Source organism: Oncorhynchus masou, chromosome 20, assembly GCF_036934945.1.
Source record: "Oncorhynchus masou masou isolate Uvic2021 chromosome 20, UVic_Omas_1.1, whole genome shotgun sequence".
Lineage (NCBI taxonomy): Eukaryota > Metazoa > Chordata > Actinopteri > Salmoniformes > Salmonidae > Oncorhynchus > Oncorhynchus masou.
In genome coordinates this window covers 5,063,190-5,085,083 of record NC_088231.1, presented here as the reverse complement: position 1 = coordinate 5,085,083, position 21,894 = coordinate 5,063,190, and the positions used below count along the sequence as shown (strand labels likewise).

The window sequence follows — 21,894 nt, the reverse complement described above, 5'->3', positions numbered from 1 at the left end:
TCAGTTTCATGCATTTAAAATAAGGATTTTCCCCACATATCTACACCCCATATTCCACACATTTTAAGGAAGAATTTTGTGTTTTGAAAGATATAATTGGATAAGTCGCCACCCCTGAGTTAACTTAGTGGAAGCACCTTTGGAAGCAATTACAGCTGTGAGTCAGTTGGGATAGGTCTCTACCAACATTGCACACCTACATTTGACAATGTCTGACCATTCTATACAAAACTGTACAAGCTCTGTCAAGTTCTCTGGGGAGTGTTGGACAGAACTCTTAGTCATGCCACACATTTTTGATTGGATTTAGGTCTGGGCTTTGACTGGGCCACTTAAGGACTTGACCTTTTTATTCTTCGGTCCCAGTTTTAGCTTTCTGGCAGCAGGTTTTCCTCAAGGACTTTTCTGTGCTTTTCTGTTCTGTCCCGATAAGTCCCTGACGATTAGAAACATCCTCATAACATGATGCTGCCACCACCATATGTGTTTGGTCTGCGACAAATGTAACACTGCATTTAGGCCTAAAAGTTACATTGTAGTCAGACCACAAAAACCTTTGCCACAGCTACAATCTCCCAAGTGTTTTTTTGGCATACTTCAAACCTGATTCAAGGTGGGCTTCTTTGAGTAATGGCTTCCTTCTTGCCACCCTACGATACATGACATATTTGTGGGGTGCTTGGGATATTGTCACATGCACACTGACCAGTCTTGGCCATAAGCCTGTTGCTCTTTCAAAGTTTCCATCGGACTCTAGGTAGCCCCGCTGATCAGTCTCTTTTTTTTTAACCTTTATTTAACTAGGCAAGTCAGTTAAGAACAAATTCTTATTTTGAATGACGGCCGAGAGGGTTAACTGCCTTGTTCAGGGGCAGAGCAACAGATTTGTACCTTGTCAGCTCGGGGATTCGATCTTGCAACCTTTCGGTTACTAGTCCAACGCTCTAACCACTGCCATATTCAAGGCCTTTGAAATCTTTTTATGCCCATCCTCTGTTCTGTCCCGGAGTTCATTTGAAAGCTCACGGTTGAGTGTTTGCTTTGCAATTCACCACCCAGTAGGGAGCCTACAGGAACGGCTAAATTTATCCTGAAATTATGTGAATCACTACAATTTAACACAGGTAGAGGCCAATTAACTTGGTGTGTGATTTTGATGGTGATTTAGGATCGCTAATACAAGGGAGGTGGACACTTGTCCAACCAAGCTATCAGTTCACAATTTCTTTTGATTAAAAAAAAACAACATTTTTCACTTGGAAGTTGTGGGGTAGGATGTGAAGATCAGTGGATAAAAAAAAGCATTTTAATTACAGGCTATAAAGCAACAAAAGGTGAACATTTTAAAAGGGGATGTAGACTTTCTATAGGGACTGTGTGTGTGTGTGTGGAGATCTTGATGAAGGGGGTGAGCGTGGGGTCACGGGTGGGTACCACTACAAACACACTAGTAAGAGTTGCACCTCTTTATTTGGCTTCTCAGTCATAACATAACAGCAAAAGACGGCTGCAAAAAGCACTCCTGGCTGTCCCGGCGTAGACACTATATAGAAGGCATGATAACTAGCCTGGTTAAATCAGATTGAACACTGCTCACCAATGAAAACAATGTTGAGTGTAGCATTTACTCTGCTTCAACCAGGCTAAATAAGAACACCCATTTCATACAACTGACACTTGACTCAAGTCATGGTGACCCTTAGATACAATTTTTCACAAATACAAGGGACAAATTAGTTAAATGCTGGTATGACGAGCTGTGTCATTCGTTTGATGTGCAAGCCTATGAAAATGGGCCCGACAGAAGAGGCTCTCGACCTTCTAGTTGATGCTTGCCAGTGAGACATCGTCCCGGTTTCATTACCATCTCTAACCCTTCAGTGACTATTGGAGGCCTGGAAGGAGTAGTCTAAAATCAAGCCTCCACCTTCCCCTATCTATATTGCCTTCCCCTATCTATATTGCCTTCCCCTATCCAGTTGTTTCAGTTCGTTGAACACAGGAATGAGCTAGGGGCCAAAATGATGGCCACTATCCCAACTACACTCACTGATGCCAATGACTTGGCAAATCATTAGCTCTGTTCGACTGACCAAAAGGCAAGTGGCGTTGGGGTGATTGGTTGAGTTGAGGGCAATACAGTCCCTTAACAAAATGTCCTAGCTTAAAATATACAGGACTCCAAAGACACAGATTAGCAAATGAAATGTAATACAGTAATAATAACATAATAATAGATACAAGTGAAGAGTAAATAACTTGGATAGTCATATATAGAACATTAATAGGGGTAAATGAGAAAGGGGTGAACAAGAGGGATATGGTGGAGACTGCTCTAGTGTCCATACATATCATATATCTTATGATTGTCTCCGAAGTTGATGTTCCAGTCATACTGCCAGAAGTGGAGGATCTCCTGCGTATTCCTGTGCTTTCGCAGCGTGTGTGATGTAAATGGCTGTTTGCAGTAGGGGGAAAGCTGAACATTGAAAGTCTGTTGGTGTGGAGGGTACATTTGTGTGGGTGTGTAATGTCATTCTACAAATGATAAGTGAGTCTAGATGGAGAATATGTGCCATGCGAGTGGCGTGTGGGTTTTGTGAGGGCATCCCGAAAGTGATGTTTCATGGGGAAACTGAATATGGCTTTGATGTGTGGATAAAACTAAACGTGTCAACAATTTGTCCACAAATGCTCCTCCTCTCTTCTTTATAACAAAAATAAACATCTTCTTAATTCAACCCTAAAAGAGGGCATAACACAGTTTTAGAAAATTCAAAAAGTACAACATTACATAATTAGTAATTCAACACTAATAAGGGATGAAATAGTGCCAATTTAAAAAAATACATCAATTAGTGTAAAGACAGATGGATTGTTAATTTCACTAGTAAAAGAAAGGGTAGATATTTTCCTCACACCGGGTAATCTGATTCTAGATCTGGGAAAAGCACTCAAATAGCGTTCATGTGTGACTGCTGATATAGATTAGTTTGGCCTTTTAGATTATAATCAATATAGATGATATGGACGGGGGGAGGGCCTGATCCTACACTCCTACTCTAAAATGCTGTTTTAATATGGGCCCAGATTCTGAGAGAAACTTCTAGAAGGTACTCGGCTACTCACCGTGGTAGCGGTGGCCGGGGCGTTGCTGTCGTAGCTGAACAGACTCTTGTAGCGACCCTTCTCCTCCTTCTCCTTGGAGCGGATCCTCTCCTCCATGGCCCTCAGCTCCTTAGCCACCGAGGGCCCCAGCGACGGGTCCAGTTCCACCACCTTGGCAAAGTCAGCCCGCGCCTCTGTCTCGTTCCACACCGCCGCGTGGGCCTTGGCCCGCTTGAAGTAGGCCTTCACGTTGTCTGTGGGGGTGGGAGGCAAGAGTGTGTCAATGGGAAAGAGACTGGTGTGTTCAAATGTTAAGTTTACACACATTTAAGTTGAGCAGCTGGTAGTAAGCAATAACAGATCAAAAGGACTTGTCATTCACTAGCAACAAGCCTGCTGTAGACCGATAAAACAGAACAGCAAAAGTAACAAATGTTTATTTTTAAAGGGATTGCCTTAAGTAATGACAGTGCGGCAACAAATTACACATTCACTTTCAGAGCATAGCTTATTGTTATGTGAATTCAGCATATTCACTTGATCCTAGGGCAGGGCTACACCTGAATGTATTCATAAGTTTGTGACTCACCCTCGTATTTGGAGAGGATGGAGGAGCAGTGATCCAGCACCTCGTAGTACTGACCCTGGATCAGCTGACACTGGCAGTAGTTCAGCATCAGGGGCGTGATCATGAGGTCCAGCTTGATCCACCCCTCATCGCCTGGACGCTCCTGATTGGAGGAGGGGCCAAGGATTGGGAGGAGTTAGAAGGCTAGCCACTTATTTAGTGGGGTTAAGACAGGGAATGTTCTATAGACAGGGAATGCATAGATCTGCTTGTCATGTCAAATGAGAATGGCTCGTTATCTCAACTAAAGGAAAAGCATTTGTCTGAAGTGCTCTAAATGTTACCCTATTAAATAAAAATACCCCCAAAAAGCATGGGGACCAGGTTTGAAGTCAGAAAGGTTTACCTTCATCTGCAGGTTCTTCAGACAGGCGATGGCGTTGTGGTACTTCTCAGCCGCCTCCTTTACGTCGCCCTTCTTGTACAGGGCGTTACCCTCCACGTGGATCTGAGGCACCACCTCCAGCTTCTCGTCGTCCGTCATCGCCCAGATGTCCAGTCTGAACGAGCCGGGCGTCAAAACCTGGGAGAGAGGCGTCAGTCGTATTATTCCATCAACATGTATTTATGCAGTGAACTGACAGAGGCATGAGTGCTACTTGGGTGATAAAAGGGTTAGAAAACATTTTGATGTAGTGCTTTTAACAAAAACTGTTGTCACAAAATGCTTTTACACCAGGCTTTGAGCCCCAAAGAGCAAGCAGTAGCAAAGGAAAACTCTCGAGGACATAAACGTTGAAAGGAAGGGTGCCATCCTCCTCAATGTCGTGGTCGAATGTCAGAGTTCATTTAACCATCTAGGTGAGACAGATGTCCATTTACTTAATGCCCCAAGCAAGGAAGATGCTTTGCTCTAAGTAATACGCAGTAGCACCATGGCAAGGAAAATTCCCTGGATGGAAATATAGAAACCTTGAGAGGAACCAGACTCAGCACATGGAGAAGAAATAAGCCCCCCCCCTCACCTCCATGAGCTCCAGGGTGAAGACCAGGGGTTGAGGGTTGGCCTGGAGCTTGTCGAGGTCACAGTGGCCCAGGGAGTGGTGTGAGTGGATCTGAGCAATGCCACAGCAGTGTCTCTGGCCCTCCAGGGGGTCCTTCCCTGCACTGATGTTCCTCAGGGACTGGGACACCAGTGGGTATAGGGCTGTGTGCTGCGGGGAGAGAAAGAGAAGGAACGAGGATGGTTACATTACATTCACTGGAACAAATTGAGGGACTGGTGGTTATGAAAGTACAATTAAGGCAGTTCTCTGAAGGGAAACAATTAACAAAACATAGACGAACCCTGTCAAATTCCATAACGGTCTATGTTTTTGCCACACATTGTATGTGTGTGTGTGTACAGATGTAACGGTCTCTAATCCATCCAAGTCAACCATATTAAGTTGGGCGACCCACCTTGACGTCACATGTGAAATCTGCCACCTCTCCCTCCCTCATGGTGGCAATGACTCGCTCCCACACGGCCAGCTTGAACTTTTTCCCCAAGATGAGTTCCATGGGCTTGCTCCGGCCCCCCATGGTCCTGGAGTCATCCAACACTGTGCCATCACACAAGCTGGAGCGGTAGTGAAATATCACCTGTTGGAAAATTGAGGGGATAGAATGGAGAACAGGTATTACACAAGTGGATAAATCATGTAATACACTGAACAAAAATGCAACATGTAAAGTGTCCCATGTTTCATGAGCTGAAATAAAAGATCCCAGAAATTGTCCATATGCACAAAAAGTGTTTTTCTCTAAAAAGTTAAGTACAAATGTGTTTACATCCCTGTTAGTGAGCATTTCTCCTTTGTCAAGATAATCCATCCCCCTGAGGTGTGGCATATCAAGAAGCTGATTAAACAGCATGATCATTATACAGGTGCACCTTGTGCTGGGGACAATACAAGGACGCTAAAATGTGCAGTTTTGTCACACAACACAATGCCAAAGATGTCAAGCTCTGAGTGAGCATGAAATTGGCATGCTGACTGCAGGAATATCCTCCGCAGCTGTTGCCAAAGAGTTGAATGTTAATTTCTCTGCCGTAAGCCGCCTCCAACGTTGTTTTAGAGAATTTGGCAGTATGTCCAACCGGCCTCAACTGCAGACCACGTGTAACCACGCCAGCCAAGGACCTCCACATCTGGCTTCTTCACCTGCGGGATCGTCCGAGACCAGCCATCCGGACAGCTGATGAAACTGTGGGTTTGCACAACCGATGAATTTCTGCACAAATGTCAGAAACCGTCTCAGAGAAGTGGACATCCATGCCTGTGGTCCTCACCAAGGTCTTGACCGTACTGCAGTTCGGCTTCGTAACCGACTTCAGTGGGCAAATGCTCACCTTCGATGTCCACTGGACAGGAGAGAAGCGAGCTCTTCGCGGCTGAATCCCAGTTTCAACTGTAGCGTGCAGATGGCAGACAGCGTGTATGCCGTTGTGTGGGCGAGCGGATTGCTGATGTCACCGATGTGAACACAGAGGCCCATAGTGGTGGTGGGGTTATGGTATGAGGCAGGCATAAGCTACAGACATTGAATACAATTGCATTTTATTGATGGCAATTTGAATACACAGAGATACAGTGACAAGATCCTGATGCCCATTGTCGTGCCATTCATCCACCGCCATCACCTCATGCATGATAATGTACAGGCCCATGTGCCAAGGATCTGTACACAATTCCTGGAAGTTGAAAATCAAATCAAACTTTATTTGTCACATGCGCCGAATACAACAGATGCAAATAGTCCGGGTGGCCATTTTATTAATTGTTCAGCAGTCTTATGGCTTGGGGGTAGAAGCTGTTAAGGAGCCTCTTAGTCCTAGACGCTTGCCATGCGGTAGTGGAGAGAACAGTGTATGACTTGGGTGACCGGAGTCTGACAATTTTTTATTTTTTTTCTCTGACACGCCTAGTATATAGGTCCTGGATGGTAGGAAGCGTGGCTCCAGTGATGTACTGGGCCATACGCACTACCCTCTGTAGTGCCTTAGTCAGATGCCGAGCAGTTGCAAAACCAGGCGGTGATGCAACCGGTCAGGATGCTCTCGACGGTGCAGCTGTAGAAATTGAGGATCTGGGGACCCATGCCAAATCTTTTCAGTCTCCTGAGGAAAAGGTGTTGTTGTGCCCTCTTCACGACTGTCCTGGTGTGTTTGGACTATGATAGTTTGTTGGTGATGTGGACACGAAGGAATTTGAAACTCGTGACACGCTCCACTACAGCCCAGTCGATGTTAATGGGGGCCTGTTCGGCCTGCCTTTTCCCGTAGTCCACGATGTCCCAGTTATTCCATGGCCTGCATACTCACCAGACATTTCACTCATTGAGCATGTTTTAGATGCTCTGGATTGATGTGTATGACAGCGTTTTCCCAGTTCCCACCAATATCCAGCAACTTTGCACAGCCATTGAAGAGTGGGTCAACATTCCACAGGCCACAATCAACAGCCTATATGCAAAGGAGATGTGTCGTGCTGCATGAGGCAAATGGTGGTCACACCAAATACTAAATGGTTTTTCTAAATAAAAAAGTAATGTTATCAGTGCCCAACATACGCATATCTATATTCCCAGTCATGTGAAATCCATAGATTCGGGCCAAATTCATGTATTTCAATTGACTGGATTTCCTTATATGAACATGACATTTTTTGTTCAGTGTACATGACATACATTGTATTGATGAAACAGGGTTTTTTCTGTTTTGTAACAGTAAAATGTGTAGTCTCTACATAATCACTTCCCAGCAGGCCGAACATTATTATATATAAACGTTGGACAATAAATGCTGATAAGAGTGAGCTGGTGAAAGGTTTATAATGCATGTCTTTCACAGATTAAAAAACTCCACATAAAAAGAAATTCGCGATTTTATCAACAGGAAAAGAGGCAGAAATTCACGCTGATTATCCAACAATACTGTCGATCATGCCGAATATCCAATTAAAACGTATAACAAATGTTTACCGACCAATAAGAGACGAACATCAATGAAAATGTGTCCATCCTGTAAAAGCCCCGCCCTCTTACAGTTTCACCAAGACAATTATCGTTTTTGCTCCAACAATTACTTGTTAGCTGATAATTTCTGTAAATAACAAACTATAACTCTGTCTACTAGAATAAACTAAAATAAGGTAATGTATGCGTCACCTCTGAACATGTAAAACCTCGATAATTACGCTCCATGCTAACGTTAGCAGCTAGCTAATAATGCTAACCAATTTAGCCAGCCATACGCATACAAAGCTACTCTTTGAACGTGGATTAAATGCAGTATTTTATAACTCACCTTGGTCCCATCAGGAAACGTTGACAGATCTCCTTTGCCAGGACTGATCACTTTCTTCTGAATGCCTTCTGCGAGTAGCTTAGTAGCCAGTTCCTCCATCCTTGTTTCCCCGAGTGTCAAAAAGAAGCCGATTGCCTATCTTCGGGAGCTCGAGAGAAACCAACACATAAATTGACGTCACTGCTGACGGCTTGGGACTTCAAGCAGTTTTGTGAGATTACTTTCTACCAGTTGAATGTGATTGTCCATTGATTATTTTTCACCACTCTTCTCCAACATTGATGTTGTTACATTTTTCCTACATACCAACATAATGCTTTTCAAAAGCTTATTGTAGCCAAAAATCTGATTATTGGATACTCTTGCACTCAGATTTGATGAGCTACACACAAGCGCAAATACTCATCCCATTAATTAAAATCTGGGATATGCGGCCCCACCAACTATATCAGAAAAAGACCTAATACTTGATCGATAAGTTTGGCACCAAGAGCATAACAGCCATCCTAAAATGCCCATACTGTTCGCATTGCATTACTGCAACACCAGCGCTACTAACAAACACTGACTCATGGAGACCTTCTAAAAGTAATATACAAAAAAACAACGTTTATTGTAGTTTCACAGTCATTATTTACTCATGAGACATGACAAACAGGGCAAATCAGACTCCCTTCTCTTCCATACAGAATGTGCAGGAAGCTTATTGAGGCACAAAGTGGTTGAGTCCGTAGTAGTGGTCAGTATAAAGACAGGGTCAAAAGGATTTACAAAATAAGAAAAAACATCTATTGAACAATTTCTTTCTGTTACATAATTGAAAAAAGTATGATTCCACCTTCCGGAGACACCTGAAACCCCACCTCTTCAAGGAATACCTAGGATAGGATAAGTAATCCTTCTCACCCCCCCTTAATGATTTAGATGCACTATTGTAAAGTGGCTGTTCCACTGGATGTCAGAAGGTGAATTCACCAATTTGTAAGTCGCTCTGGATAAGAGCGTCTGCTAAATGACTTAAATGTAAATGTAATTCTGGAAATTAGACCAAAAAAAAGGTGTAGTGCAATAGGTCATTTTTCAAAATAGGGCAAGTAGAAGAACTTGAAGCCTCTTCTTCCCCGAACCGCACAGCTGATGTAAATCACATGGTACACTGAGGGAGAAGGAGAGAAAACAATAACCACACTGTTTTAATCATTTCTGTAGTAAATATATGAAGGTATAGTAGGCCGTCATTGTAAAATAATAATGTGTTCTTAACTGACTTGCCTAGTTAAATAAAGGTCAAATGAAAATAGTAATGCACATGTTGCCTGTACGTTATTTAATCTGCAGATTACTTGTATCAACATACAGTAACAAGTATGTGACAGTGGGGACTCCTACAGACCATTACAGGCATGTTTAAGTTAACATTCCTCCCAAATGCACTGTCCAGACATTATGATTAAAAAGACAGGAGAAAAGCATGAAAGACGTGTGAAACATAAAATACATTGGACAACACAACCAAGTCAAGGTAAAGTAGCTATATTACCCCCAGGAATGAAAAGAAGAAATCCAGGGACGAAGAAAATGGCACTTGAGACCCCTGTGGAAAAGGTCAAAGATCAAGTTGTCAAAGCCCACAGTAAAAGACAACCAACCAAGAACAGACATCTTCACTGATTTGTGACAACACACCCCACATTAACTTGAGTCTCTTACCTGCATCCGGATTCAATTGTATTACGACACCAGTGAAAATGAGAGCTGAGAGAAAGAAAACATGGAAATTGAATGAAAAGGCAATATCTCATGATAACTAACAACAGATATGAGAAGACAATGAGGAATTAATCTGAGGAAAAATATGGGGCCATGAATACATTACAATGGCTGACAATCGGTGGTAAAAAAAACAAGACATATCTATAAAATATAAAGCGCCGTACACAAACTAAATGTTCGACTGCAGCGTTCCCCAAACCATTCCTGGGCTCCGCGCCAAAAAAAATTGTAGCCTAATAATAACACACACAATTCAATGTATCAGCAAACCTTTGGTTAGTTGAATCAAGTGTGTTAGTGCTGGGCTGATACAAAAGTGTGCACAACTTGCGCGTTCCCCCAGGAATGGATTGGTGAAAAGCACTGTTGCAGGAGAATCATGGGAGGTGTCATTTCTTTCAGCAGAGGTGGTGTGACTTACCGAGTCCAGTGACGAGGAGAAGGAATGAAGCGAGGACCACTCTTCTGTTCTTCTTCACCAGAGGATGAGACGTCCATCTGAGGAAAACGTCAGGGTTTTTGTCAGTCGTTGTGGGTGATTGAGAGTGTTGGTGTGTGAGTACATCCTTGATCTTATGCATTATTGTGGGCATGGTTCAGTGTAAATGCCTTCTTGTGAATTACTGTTTGTGTGCGTAGTTATATACCCGCAGCACTGTGCAGAGAGCTGGGTGACAGAACTCAAGGTGCTGAACGACCACTGGGAGCTGCAGTAAGACAGAGTAGCAGGATCACTGAGGGGGGAAAAAATGGAATGTTATACATCTTTATTGATAACATAGAAAACAAGGAACACACATTTACATTTGAGTATGCCATTCTCATCTAGGTAATACCAGAGGCAATCACAACACGCCAATGAAGACACACCTGATTTTGAATAAGTTATTGAAAGAGGAATTGCCATTGCTGCCTAAGACTTCTTCATTTTCCAGATTCTGTGCGAGCAGAGAGAGTAAAATGTTAGGTCACCACCACACATTACACCCTGGTATCACTTTGTGTGTGTATGATGGGGCATCACCTGGTACTTCAGACTGCTGCTGTGGTCGGGAGAGCCAACCACAGCAGAGGCCGGGTGAGTCTGGGGTTTGGCAAAGGACAGGGTACCGAACGTCATCTCTCCCCCCTCTCTGTCTTTCTCTCGGCCCTTCCATCCTTCTTTCTCTCCATCGGACACCCCTTCGTCCTCTCCCTCCAGCACAAACGCGTCATCGATACTGAACTGCGTTGCCATAGCTGGCGGTTGCCAGTACTCACACCTTGCTGCTGCTTTGGTTGATATACACTGTGGGTTGAGGGGGAAATTCAGCAAACAATCAATGTACAAAAGCAGATTTTCTACCCAAGGGCCATATATATGTGGACGTCAACATAGGGCTCTGATCTAGGCTAAACTAAAGTTATGGGTTAAGTGGATTCGTCTTGTGTTACCTGTTCGACATGTGTGAAATAGACATCATACAGACTTTGGATTAATGATTAGCCACATTGAAGTTAAGGCTGCATGTCGTTTTCAACATAGAAAATTCTGCGATATTTATTATTATTATTTTTTTTTTTCCATTCGTATTTGTAACTTTCATCTGAATTAAACAGATCTTGCGTAAATCTTTGATAAACCAAATTGTTTACAACTCCATTCACTGTACCCTCCAACCCTGCGATTTGCAAACACGTTTTTCGTAGATAAGGACATTAAGCGGCATACGTTACTAGTAACGTTATCCGTTTGAAAAACGTTATAAGTGGTAGAAATAACATAAACAAAAAACGTTGCTAACTAATAATCACAAATGCGTTTGTCGTTAATGTACATTATCTGAAGATCTGATATAAATTATTGGAAACATTTAAAAGCTACTTTTAATAGCTACTTTAGCACTGTTTCTTTGTCTACATTGTTTGGTTGCACTGCTCCGCTAACGGCTAGCAAAAACTTACTCTTTTTCAGGCGATTTAACTTTGACTTTCCGTTTTCAAATAATTACATTATTTACTGTAAACTTTTGTTTGCAATATGTCATACAATCACAGCATACGGACAGCAAAAACTTCCCAAAACGTTAGGCTTCGTATTTGCATCCGGTTCCGGATTGAACATGACTGAGTGAAAAGTATTGGGATTCTAATACGGCCAAATGAAAAGACTCTACTAATCAATCACTGACTTGCAATGTCGATATATCATGTACTTGGGGTAAAAAGGTATTATCCACAAAATAACACATGCATGTGTATTTTCATTCGTTCATGTTATGTTTATAGCATAACAACAAGCTGCACACGGAAATATTAGATTGATGCATATTTGTAAAAATAAAAATAATAAAAAACTTTATCAATGCTAGTCAAGATGAATATACATAACTATACAAAAAAATATGAAGATAAACTTTAAATCATAAACAGTAATAATACTGGAAATATATACTGAACAAAAAAAATAAATGCAACATGAAACAATTTCACTAATTTTACAGAGTTACAGTTCACATAAAGAAATCAGTAAATTGAAATAAATTCATTTTGACTTAATCTATGGATTTCACATGACTGGGAATACAGATATGAATCTGACGGTCATAGATACCTTCAAAAAAGGTAGGGGCGTGGATCAGTATTTGGTGTGACAACCACTTGCCTCAGGCATCTCCTTTGCATAGAGTTGATCAGGCTGTTGATTGTGGCCTGTGGAATGTTGTCCCACTCCTCTACAATGTCTGTGCGAAGTTGCTGGATGTTGGCGGGAATACACTGTCGTACGTGTTGGTCCTAGAGCATCCCAAACATGGTCAATGGGTGACATGTCTGTTGAGTATGCAGGCCATGGAAGAACTAGTAAGTTACTCTAGAAATGGCATTTTCAGCTTTAAGGAAATGGCATGTTCAGCTTTCTGTACAGATCCATGCTACATGGGGCCGTGCCTTACCATGCTGAAGCATGAGGTGATGGCGGCGGAAGAACGACAATGGGCCTCAGGATCTCGTAACGGTATCTCTGTGCCTTAAAGTTATCATTGATAAAATGCAGTTGTATTCAATGTCCGTAGCTTATGTCTGCCCATACCATAACCCCACCACCACCATGGGGCAATCTGTTCACAATGTTCACATCAGAAAACCGCTCACCCACATGACGCCACATACAGTTGAAGTCGGATGTTTACATACACCTTAGCCAAATACGAGGCTAGGGGGCACTATTTTCACGTCAAGATGAAAAGTGTGCCCAAAGTAAACTGCCTGCTACTCAGGCCCAGAAGCTAGGATATGCATATAATTGGTACATTTGGATAGAAAACACTCTGAAGTTTCTAAAACTGTTACAAATATGTCTGTGAGTCAAACAGAACTTATTTGCCAGGCGAAACCCCGAGGACAAACCATCCAGGATTTTTTTTTTTTTTGAGGTCACTGTCTTTTCAATGGGTTTTCTATGTGGATCTAGATTTCTAAGGCACTTGCTTGCCGTTCCTATCGCTTCCACTGGATGTCAACAGTCTTTAAAAATCGGTTGATGTTTTTCTTTTGAGTCCTATCGCTTCCACTGGATGTCAACAGTCTTTAAAAATCGGTTGATGTTTTTCTTTTGAGTAATGAAGAAGTAGCCCAGTTCAAAATGAGGGTCGAGTCTAGTGTACTGATGTGGTTGGGGCGCGCGACCTGATAGCTCGCTCCGCTTTGTTTTCGTCCTGTATTGAACACAGTTTATCTCGTCTTAAATTTGATTCATTATTTCCATTTAAAAATCCCTAAAGTTGGATTAGGAAAGTTGTTTGAAATGTTTGGATCAAGTTCACAGGCATATTAGATACTTTTTAGTCATGTTGCGCGAGTTGGAACCGGTGTATTTTCTGAATCAAACATGCCAAATAAATTGACATTTTGGAGATATAACGACGGAATTGATCAAACAAAAGGACCATTTGTGATGTTTAATGGACATATTGGAGTGCCAACATTAGAAGATCTTCAAAGGTAAGGCATGAATTATATATATATATATATTTTTTATTTAACCTTTATTTAACCAGGCAAGTCAGTTAAGAACAAATTCTTATTTTCAATGACGGCCTAGGAACAGTGGGTTAACTGCCTGTTCAGGGGCAGAACGACAGATTTGTGCCTTGTCAGCTCGGGTGTTTTGAACTTGCAACCTTCCGGTTACTAGTCCAATGCTCTAACCACATATCTTTATTTATGACTGTGGCTGGATTAATTAACAAGAAGTTCATCTTTAAACCGCTGTATAACACTTGTATGATTCATTAATTATTATTATGAGTATTTCTGTTTTTGAATTTGGCGTGCTGCTATTTCATTGGGCGAAGGGATCACTAAGAAGTTAAAACTCAGTTTTTCACAATTCCTGACATTTAATCCAAGTAAAGAAATCCCTGTTTAAGGTCGGTTTGGATCACCACTTTATTTTAATAATGTGAAATGTCCAAATAAAAGTAGAGAGAATGATTTATTTCAGCTTTTGTTTCTTTCGTCACGTTCCCATTGGGTCAGAAGTTTGCATACACTCAATTAGTATTTGGTAGCATTGCCTTTAAATCGTTTAACTTGGGTCAAACATTTTGGATTGCCTTCCACAAGCTTCCCACAATAAATTGGATTAATTTTGGCCCATTCCTCCTGAAAGAGCTGGTGTAACGGAGTCAGGTTTGTTGGCCTCCTTGCTCGCACATGCTTTTTCAGTTCTGCCCACAAATGTTCTACAGGATTTGAGGTCAGGGCTTTGTGATGGCCACTCCAATACCTTGGCTTTGTTGTCCTTAAGACATTTTGCCACAACTTTGGAAGTATGCTTGGGGTCATTGTCCATTTGGAAAACCCATTTGCGACCAAGCTTTAACTTCCTGACTGATGTCTTGAGATGTTGCTTCAATATATTCACATCATTTTCGTGCCTCATGATGCCATCTATTTTGTGAAGTGCACCAGTCCCGCCTGCAGCAAAGCACCCCCAAAACATGATGCTGCCAACCCGGTGCTTCACTGTTGGGATGGTGTTCTTCGGCCTTTGCCCTCCAAACATAACAATGGTCATTATGGCCAAACAGTTCTATTTTTGTTTCATCAGAGCAGAGGACATTTCTGCATAATCTGTCATTTTTTACGTCGATTTTGGAGCAGTGGCGTCTTCCTTGCTGAGCGGCCTTTCAGGTTGTGTCGATATAGGTCTCGTTTTACTGTGGATATAGATACTTTGTACCTGTTTCGTCCAGAATCTTCCCAAGGTCCTTTGCTGTTATTCTGGGATTGAATTGGACTTTTCTCACAAAAGCACGTTAATCTCTAGGAGACAGAATGCCTCTCCTTACAGTGTGGTATGACGGCTGCGTGGTCCCATGGTGTTTATACTTGCGAACTATTGTTTGTACAGATGAACGTGGTACCTCCAGGTGTTGGGAAATTGCTCCCAAGGATGAACCAGACTTGAGGAGGTCTGCAATATTTTGTCTGAAGTCTTGGCTAATTTCATTTGATTTTCCAATTATGTCAAGCAAAGAGGCACTTAGTTTGAAGGTAGGCCTAGAAATACATCCACAGGAACACCTCCAATTGACTCAAATGCTGCAATTAGCCTATCAGAAGCTTCTAAAGCCATGACATAATTTTCTGGACTTTTCCAAGCTGTTTAAAGGCACAGTCAACTGAGTGTATGTAAACTTCTGACCCTTTGGAATTGTGATGCAGTGAATTATAACTGACATAATCTGTCTGTAAACAATTGTTGGAAAAATTACTTGTGTCAGTTAGATGTCCAAACTGACTTGCCAAAACTTTAGTTTGTTAACAAGACATTTGTGGAGTGGTTGAAAAACGAGTTTTGATGACTCCAATCTAAGTGTTTGTAAACTTCCGACGTCAACTGTACGTGGTCTGCGGTTGAGGCCGGTTGGATGTACTGCCAACATCTTTTAAATAATATTGGAGGTGGCTTATGGAAGAGAAATGCAAATAAAATTATGGCAACAGCTCTGGTGGACATCAATACTTGACATCTGTGGCATTGTGTTGTGTGACAAAACTGCACATTTTAGAGTGTCCTTTTATTATCCCCAGCACAAGGTGCATCTGAGTAAAGATCATGTTGTTTAATCAGCCTCTTGATATGCCACATCTGTCAAGTGGATGGATTATCTTGGCAAAGGAGAAATGTTCACTAACAGGGATTTCTACAAAACATTTAAGAGAAATAAGCCTCTGCGTATGGAACATTTCAATTTCTTTTATTTCAGCTCGTGAAACATACATTTATATTTTTGTTCAGTGTATACGGGAGCTTTTGCCAAATAACCATGTGATTTTCGGGTAAATCAACCCGTACAAAGTGCAAACACACAAGACCACTAATCAAACAATAAACAGATAAGTCATTCGTTTTGGAGAGAGCAGGGAAGGGAAGGACACACACAAGCTGAATACAAGCAGTAGATGAACCCACGCATTAGGACGTGAACCATTGTTTCCCCCCAGTTGAGAAAATATATATCGTCCTCCTTAGCCAATTTCTGATGCTATAATATTTGCAAGTGACCTGCAGTGTGAGTACACTTTTTAGATGCCTTTCTAAAGATCTACCGATGACTCAATCATGATAAGCCTGCTGTTATGAGGATGTCATGGTTAGTTACTCTAGAAATAATATTTCTGATATTCTTTGTCTATGTTGTTATAACTGCAAATGCTCTGTCTAATACTTTGCTTGTTGCACTGAGAAATAAGGCATGGTTGAATGGCCCACCGGATTAGGAAAGAATGTGTGAATATGTGCCAAACGAAGCTTACTTTTGTGTTCTATTGATTTTTTCCATTTCCACTGCCCCTTTGCCCGCTATGTCCCGCTATCCCTTCCTACCTCTTCTCTCCCCCTCTATCTTTCTTCATCTTCCCTAGATGAAGATTTCAGTCCTGTCGTGCGTCTCCCTCCTGCTCGTCTTTGAGGTAAACACAAAGAGCCAGTTTCCTGGAGAATGATTAAACACACTCTTGGTCTGAAAAGCATGCTAAATGGAGAATCTCTGTTGAAAATGCTTTTAACTCCCCGGGTCCGGGTTACAAAGAGTAGGAATGCTGTTTTACATCATAATGCATATGCTATGATAATATAGACAGGGCAGACCTGTCGCTAGATCAGCAGTTCTACTCTAAGACACTTTTTGAATTCATTCCCAGGAGTGGAGGTGTAAATCTGGTTCTGGGAAAACTGGCCCATTTTGAATTGTAATATTAATCTCTGTTTTTTTAGGACAAATGATAATGTCACCTCATGTACCTTACAACCTCCACCTTCTTGTTTGGTTGTCCATCTCTGTCTCTCGATCCAGCTTTTCTCTTCCTCCGTTGGGGTCCTGCATGGTGTACCTGGCTCCACCCTGGTCATCCCATGTCTCCCTGGCCAAAAACAACAAAGCTTTGCTGGGGCTAAGATCACCTGGAAATACAATGACTCCCTGGTTCCAGACTACCCAGAATCCTCAGAGCAACTCAAGCTCTCCCCAGATGGCTTCTTTCTGGAAATCTCTCCTGTCAGTGTAGCCAACGAGGGGGAATATGAATGTGTGATCAAGCAGATTGATATGGAGTGGCAAAAAGTGCACATAGTCCAGGTTGATGGTGAGGACACATACTGCCACCTCCTATTTTCATCACAACTGCCTGTGACGTGATGTAGGCCTTTCTTGAAATAGACACTCTCAGCTTGTGGTTTCTACACCCAACTTTATTTAAAAAAAATCATGTTACAAGTTAAACTCAATCACCGGTTCACTTACATTTGTATACTTAGGAATGAATCTTTGAGTCCATATTGAGGAGAGAAACAGGACGACAACTTGAGCAGAGGGTTTAGATCACAATGAGTAAGGCATTTAGTCAATTTATACATACAGCCCCAGAATTACACTCTATTCAAAGATTGCAATTGTTAAAAACTGGTGAAATATGGGGCAATCGTTTTTGTTGCAGTTGAGCAAACGTTTCAGGTCAGCAAACATTGCATTCATTTTGAGGTTGGCTCCAGAAATCAACTCCACTATTGTGCTGTCTTTCATCTTGGTGTCTATCCCTCCAGTGTCCAGCAGCTACATTCTCAAGGTAAACGAAGGGTCCACTGTGAATTTACCTTGTGAACGCCCACCATCCAGCAAAGACCAAGTCCATTGGTACAGATATGATAAAGTAATGATAAACTGCACACGGAAGCAGTTGAATCCCGCAGAGACTGGAGAAATGGAGGATGGTGACAGACTAGAATGGCTTTTTGGCCCCTTTGAAAAAGATGTGACAATAACACTTTATGGGGTCAAAATGGAGGATGCCGGCATGTACTACTGTGAGACAGCTGAGGAGGGCAGAGACCGCAGCAACTTGAATACAATTGAGCTAATTGTGGAAGGTACGTTTAGCTGACCTTCTATTACGTGCTCAAACCTTTTCCTATATATACACACACACATGTTTGTTAAATTGGTGTAATTCACAAATGTAACATCAATTGGTTACGAATAGCCATAATGCCCAAATGTTAGACTCTCACCTGCAATGCTCAAGACACTGTTACGCTCTTGATTTGTTGAAATTAGAATATTAGTTTGACATTTCTTTTAGCCGTGCCCACCGTTCTTCCTTACTCCTGCGTTGGGTTCATGACCCCCTGGGAATCGTGTCAGGACGAGACCAGCAGGTCGTGGGAGGCCATGCTAAAAGAATCCCTCAATGAGTTCTCCATGAAGCTTTATGCTCATCTCAGCCAATCGCAGACCGTGAAAAACCTGCTCTTCTCTCCAATCAGTATCAGCGGGGTGTTAACCCACCTGTTACTAGGTAAGAAAGAGAGTGTGGGGTTTCTTTAAAAGGGAACATGGGGAGGGGTTGTCCAAGTGCACTCATACTCTAGACCTCAGTTGTTGTTTTTAATAAAGCAACATTCTTGATATAAACTCTTACTGTGTGAATAATAGACTCATATGGAGCCAAGTAAAATACATACTGTATCATTCTCTCTCCCCCCCTCTCTCTCTCTCTCTCTCCCTCTATCTCCCCTCTCTCTCTCTCTCTCTCTCTCTCTCATTAGGTGCTCGTGGCAAGACAAGGAGAGACATGGAGACAGCTCTCTGTCTGTCTCACGACTTCTTCTGCGTTCATTCCGAGATGAAGAAACTGAAGCTGAAACTTTGGGACACACTGAAGATGGCCTCTCAGATCTATTACAACCCCAGTACTACCAGAGCACAATTAGTACTCATGATAATTATAACTTTTTCTCCAGCTATAACTTCGAATTCTCATCGTATATTATCAATTTAACCACGAGTCGCAGACACCCCTTAACTCACTCTCCCACATTCCCTCTCTCTCCCACCTCAGACATGAAGTTGAGTGAGTCCTTTACCAACCAATCCATGCAGTTCTATGGTGCGGATCCAGTCAAATTGACCAATAGTAGTGAGGTAAACGTGGAAATGATCAACAGCTGGGTGGCGAAGCAGACAAATAATAAAATAAAAGAGCTGGTTGACTCTGTTCCTGCCCACACCGAACTGGTACTCCTCAATGCTGTGTATTTCAATGGTCAGTATTGTGTGTGTGTGTGTGTGTGTGTGTGTGTGTGTGTGTGTGTGTGTGTGTGTGTGTGTGTGTGTGTGTGTGTGTGTGTGTGTGTGTGTGTGTGTGTGTGTGTGTGTGTGTGTGTGTGTGTGTGTGTGTGTGTGTGTGTGTGTGTGTGTGTGTGTGGTGTGATCAAAGTAAGCTCTTGTAAGCACCGATGCTCTATCTATCTGATAGGATGAAGTCTATCTTAGCGGATATAGAGTTTGTGGATTGAAAACATATCTGTTTTAGGTCAATGGAAGATGAAATTTGATGAAAACTCCAAGAAGTCTCCATTTGTGAAACTGAATGGTGATACTGTGAAGGTGCCTGTCCTCTACAGTGCCAAATACAAATTGGCTATGCAATACGTCCCAGCACTGATGGCACAGGTAACCATTTTGAATACACACACCCACACCTACATGCATGCACTACAGGCAGTCACACACACAATCTACATAACGTTCTGACCTTGTCGTCACCCATAGGTGGCGATGTTCCCTCTCTCTGGCGAAAGTAGCCTGTTCATCCTGCTCCCGCCCACTGCCAAGCTCTCTGACCTGCAATTGGTGGAGGGGAAGATGACGGACAGGGCAGTGAGCCAGATGGTGGAGCAGATGAATCAGGTGTCTCCCCAGGCCACCGAGGTCACTCTGCCCAAAATCAAACTGGACGTCCGGACCGAGTTGAACACCCTGCTAAGGAAAATAGGTCTGTCTGTATGGATGTCATGTCTGTGTCTATCTGTCTGTCTTTTAGCTTACCTGCTGCCTGACTGCAACAGTTTTGTTGCCTTCTGTTGTATCCACCTGATTCTATTCATCACCAAGCCCTTGATTGGTTGAACTAGGTGTTTGTGCTTGGCTACTACAAACATGTGCACGACCAGATGCAGGAATGGATTTCCCCAGGTCGTTCTAAGTCAACCTAAACCAACAAAACAAATTCAAATAATTTATATAACTCTGGTTTTTCTTGATTTGTCTCTCTCACTTCTCTCCCTCCCTTTCTTCGATCTCCCTCTATCCTTCCCCTTTTCCCTTCTGGCCCTCTTCACTCTCCTTCTCCATGTCCCCCTCCTCTTAATCCCCCACCTCTTTCCTCCCTTAGGTTTGTCGGAGCTTTTCGACAGCGCCAACCTGTGTGGCCTCTACCCCGACAACGAGTTGCTGCTGACGGACGCCCGCCACCGGGCCTTCCTCTCCCTGACGGAGCAAGGTGTGGAGGCTGGTGCGGCCACTTCCCTCTCTTTCTCCCGCTCCTTCTCTTCCTTCTCAGCCCTCAGGCCCTTCCTGATGATACTGTGGAGCGACCAGGCCAAGGCCCCACTGTTCGTGGGCCGAGTGACCGAGCCGTGAGAGAAGGAGGAAGAGAGAGGGAGTGAGAGATAGCATGCATATAGAAAAAGCCATGTTTGCAAAGGAAAGGACATTTGCAATAATATTAGCAGTATTACTTCATTGAGAGATTGTGCTTTTTGACGATACTGTACGTTTAATCAGCAGTGCGTTTCATCACGTGATATAAATCGATATAGACTCTATAATGACATGTTCATTGTAACTTTGTAGAATGACTATCAAAGTGTTTTAATATAAATGCTTGCCAGGCCTCGCTGTAGGTTGTCACAAAATGCATGACTTATCAAAGAATAAAAGGTGACATCTCTCCATATGTGGTATGGAAATTATTTTTGGGACAAATGTGCCATTTAAATCACTCTTCTGTCCAAAAACGTACACAGTAAGCCACTCAAATGGGTTCAGTTTATTTTGAGAAGTAGTTCCACAAAGTCACCACAGAATGGCAATCACACCGTATGTTCCACATATAGATAGACAGTACAGGATGTCCGTGAGTACACAGGGATGCTGTAACAATAGTCCTCCCCCTCCACCCTGTCTCCCCATTCCATGAATGTCATTAAAGGAAGACAATGTCTATGACGATAAAGGTTTTAAAGCCACGGCGGAACCGAGTAAAGCATCAAATTGAGCAAGTTACCCTGAATAATCCCTTATTTCTTTCTTACAAACAGTAAATTACAAACCAACGAGTACACAGCAGCGATGATAGCTGTAACAGATTTGATTGATGATACCATGTCAATGATATCAACCATAAAGAAATTGGCATTGATTAATGTTAGTTACATTGTTAGTTACATATGCATATACAGTGGGGAGAACAAGTATTTGATACACTGCCGATTTTGCAGGTTTTCCTAAAGCATGTAGAGGTCTGTACTTTTTGTCATTGGTACACTTCAACTGTGAGAGACGGAATCTGAAACAAAAATACAGAAAATCACATTGTATGATTTTTAAGTAATTAATTAGCATTTTATTGCACGACATAAGTATTTGATCACCTACCAACCAGAAACAATTCCGGCTCTCATAGACCTGTTAGTTTTTCTTTAAGAATCCCTCCTGTTCTCCACTCACTACCTGTCACGTTCTGACCATCGTCCGTGTGTGTTTTC

General features: G+C 42.4%; 3 protein-coding genes across 3 annotated transcripts; 1 reads left to right on the top strand and 2 right to left on the bottom strand.

Annotated features, from left to right (window-relative positions):
• Positions 1 to 1,451: 1,451 nt before the first annotated feature.
• LOC135506742 (AH receptor-interacting protein-like) lies at positions 1,452 to 8,189 on the bottom strand. The gene is made up of 7 exons (XM_064926091.1): positions 8,028 to 8,189; positions 5,138 to 5,320; positions 4,702 to 4,890; positions 4,083 to 4,259; positions 3,698 to 3,839; positions 3,130 to 3,362; positions 1,452 to 2,743 (listed from the first exon to the last, which is right to left on the bottom strand). Exons 1-7 carry the CDS (start codon positions 8,124 to 8,126, stop codon positions 2,738 to 2,740), a joined length of 1,029 nt encoding a protein of 342 aa, XP_064782163.1. The 5' UTR covers positions 8,127 to 8,189; the 3' UTR covers positions 1,452 to 2,737.
• Positions 8,190 to 8,616: 427 nt separating this feature from the next.
• On the bottom strand, positions 8,617 to 11,901 carry LOC135506743 (transmembrane protein 134-like). The gene is made up of 8 exons (XM_064926092.1): positions 11,745 to 11,901; positions 10,825 to 11,088; positions 10,671 to 10,738; positions 10,448 to 10,534; positions 10,222 to 10,298; positions 9,738 to 9,782; positions 9,568 to 9,621; positions 8,617 to 9,183 (listed from the first exon to the last, which is right to left on the bottom strand). The coding sequence occupies exons 2-8, from the start codon at positions 11,035 to 11,037 to the stop codon at positions 9,101 to 9,103; spliced, it is 627 nt and encodes a 208-aa protein (XP_064782164.1). The 5' UTR covers positions 11,038 to 11,088; positions 11,745 to 11,901; the 3' UTR covers positions 8,617 to 9,100.
• A 4,293-nt stretch (positions 11,902 to 16,194) lies between these two features.
• Positions 16,195 to 21,081, top strand: LOC135506741 (plasma protease C1 inhibitor-like). The gene is made up of 10 exons (XM_064926090.1): positions 16,195 to 16,360; positions 16,713 to 16,760; positions 17,144 to 17,432; positions 17,890 to 18,213; positions 18,426 to 18,641; positions 18,892 to 19,035; positions 19,185 to 19,388; positions 19,659 to 19,798; positions 19,898 to 20,120; positions 20,520 to 21,081. The coding sequence occupies exons 2-10, from the start codon at positions 16,713 to 16,715 to the stop codon at positions 20,765 to 20,767; spliced, it is 1,836 nt and encodes a 611-aa protein (XP_064782162.1). The 5' UTR covers positions 16,195 to 16,360; the 3' UTR covers positions 20,768 to 21,081.
• The last annotated feature ends 813 nt before the right edge of the window (positions 21,082 to 21,894 follow it).

Bases quoted from the DNA above. Each gene is read 5' to 3' on its own strand.
- LOC135506742 (XM_064926091.1), bottom strand. From the start codon at position 8,126: ATGGAGGAACTGGCTACTAAGCTACTCGCAGAAGGCATTCAGAAGAAA. The intron at 5,321-8,027 runs GTGAGTTATAAA...ATTTTCCAACAG, and splicing joins CGTTTCCTGATGGGACCAAG to GTGATATTTCACTACCGCTC. The intron at 3,363-3,697 runs GTGAGTCACAAA...CCACCCCCACAG, and splicing joins CATCCTCTCCAAATACGAGG to ACAACGTGAAGGCCTACTTC.
- LOC135506743 (XM_064926092.1), bottom strand. From the start codon at position 11,037: ATGGCAACGCAGTTCAGTATCGATGACGCGTTTGTGCTGGAGGGAGAG. The intron at 10,299-10,447 runs GTATATAACTAC...CGTTTTCCTCAG, and splicing joins CTCTCTGCACAGTGCTGCGG to ATGGACGTCTCATCCTCTGG. The intron at 9,622-9,737 runs GTAAGAGACTCA...CCTTTTCCACAG, and splicing joins ACAATTGAATCCGGATGCAG to GGGTCTCAAGTGCCATTTTC.
- LOC135506741 (XM_064926090.1), top strand. From the start codon at position 16,713: ATGAAGATTTCAGTCCTGTCGTGCGTCTCCCTCCTGCTCGTCTTTGAG. The intron at 16,761-17,143 runs GTAAACACAAAG...CTCTCGATCCAG, and splicing joins CCCTCCTGCTCGTCTTTGAG to CTTTTCTCTTCCTCCGTTGG. The intron at 18,214-18,425 runs GTACGTTTAGCT...CATTTCTTTTAG, and splicing joins AATTGAGCTAATTGTGGAAG to CCGTGCCCACCGTTCTTCCT.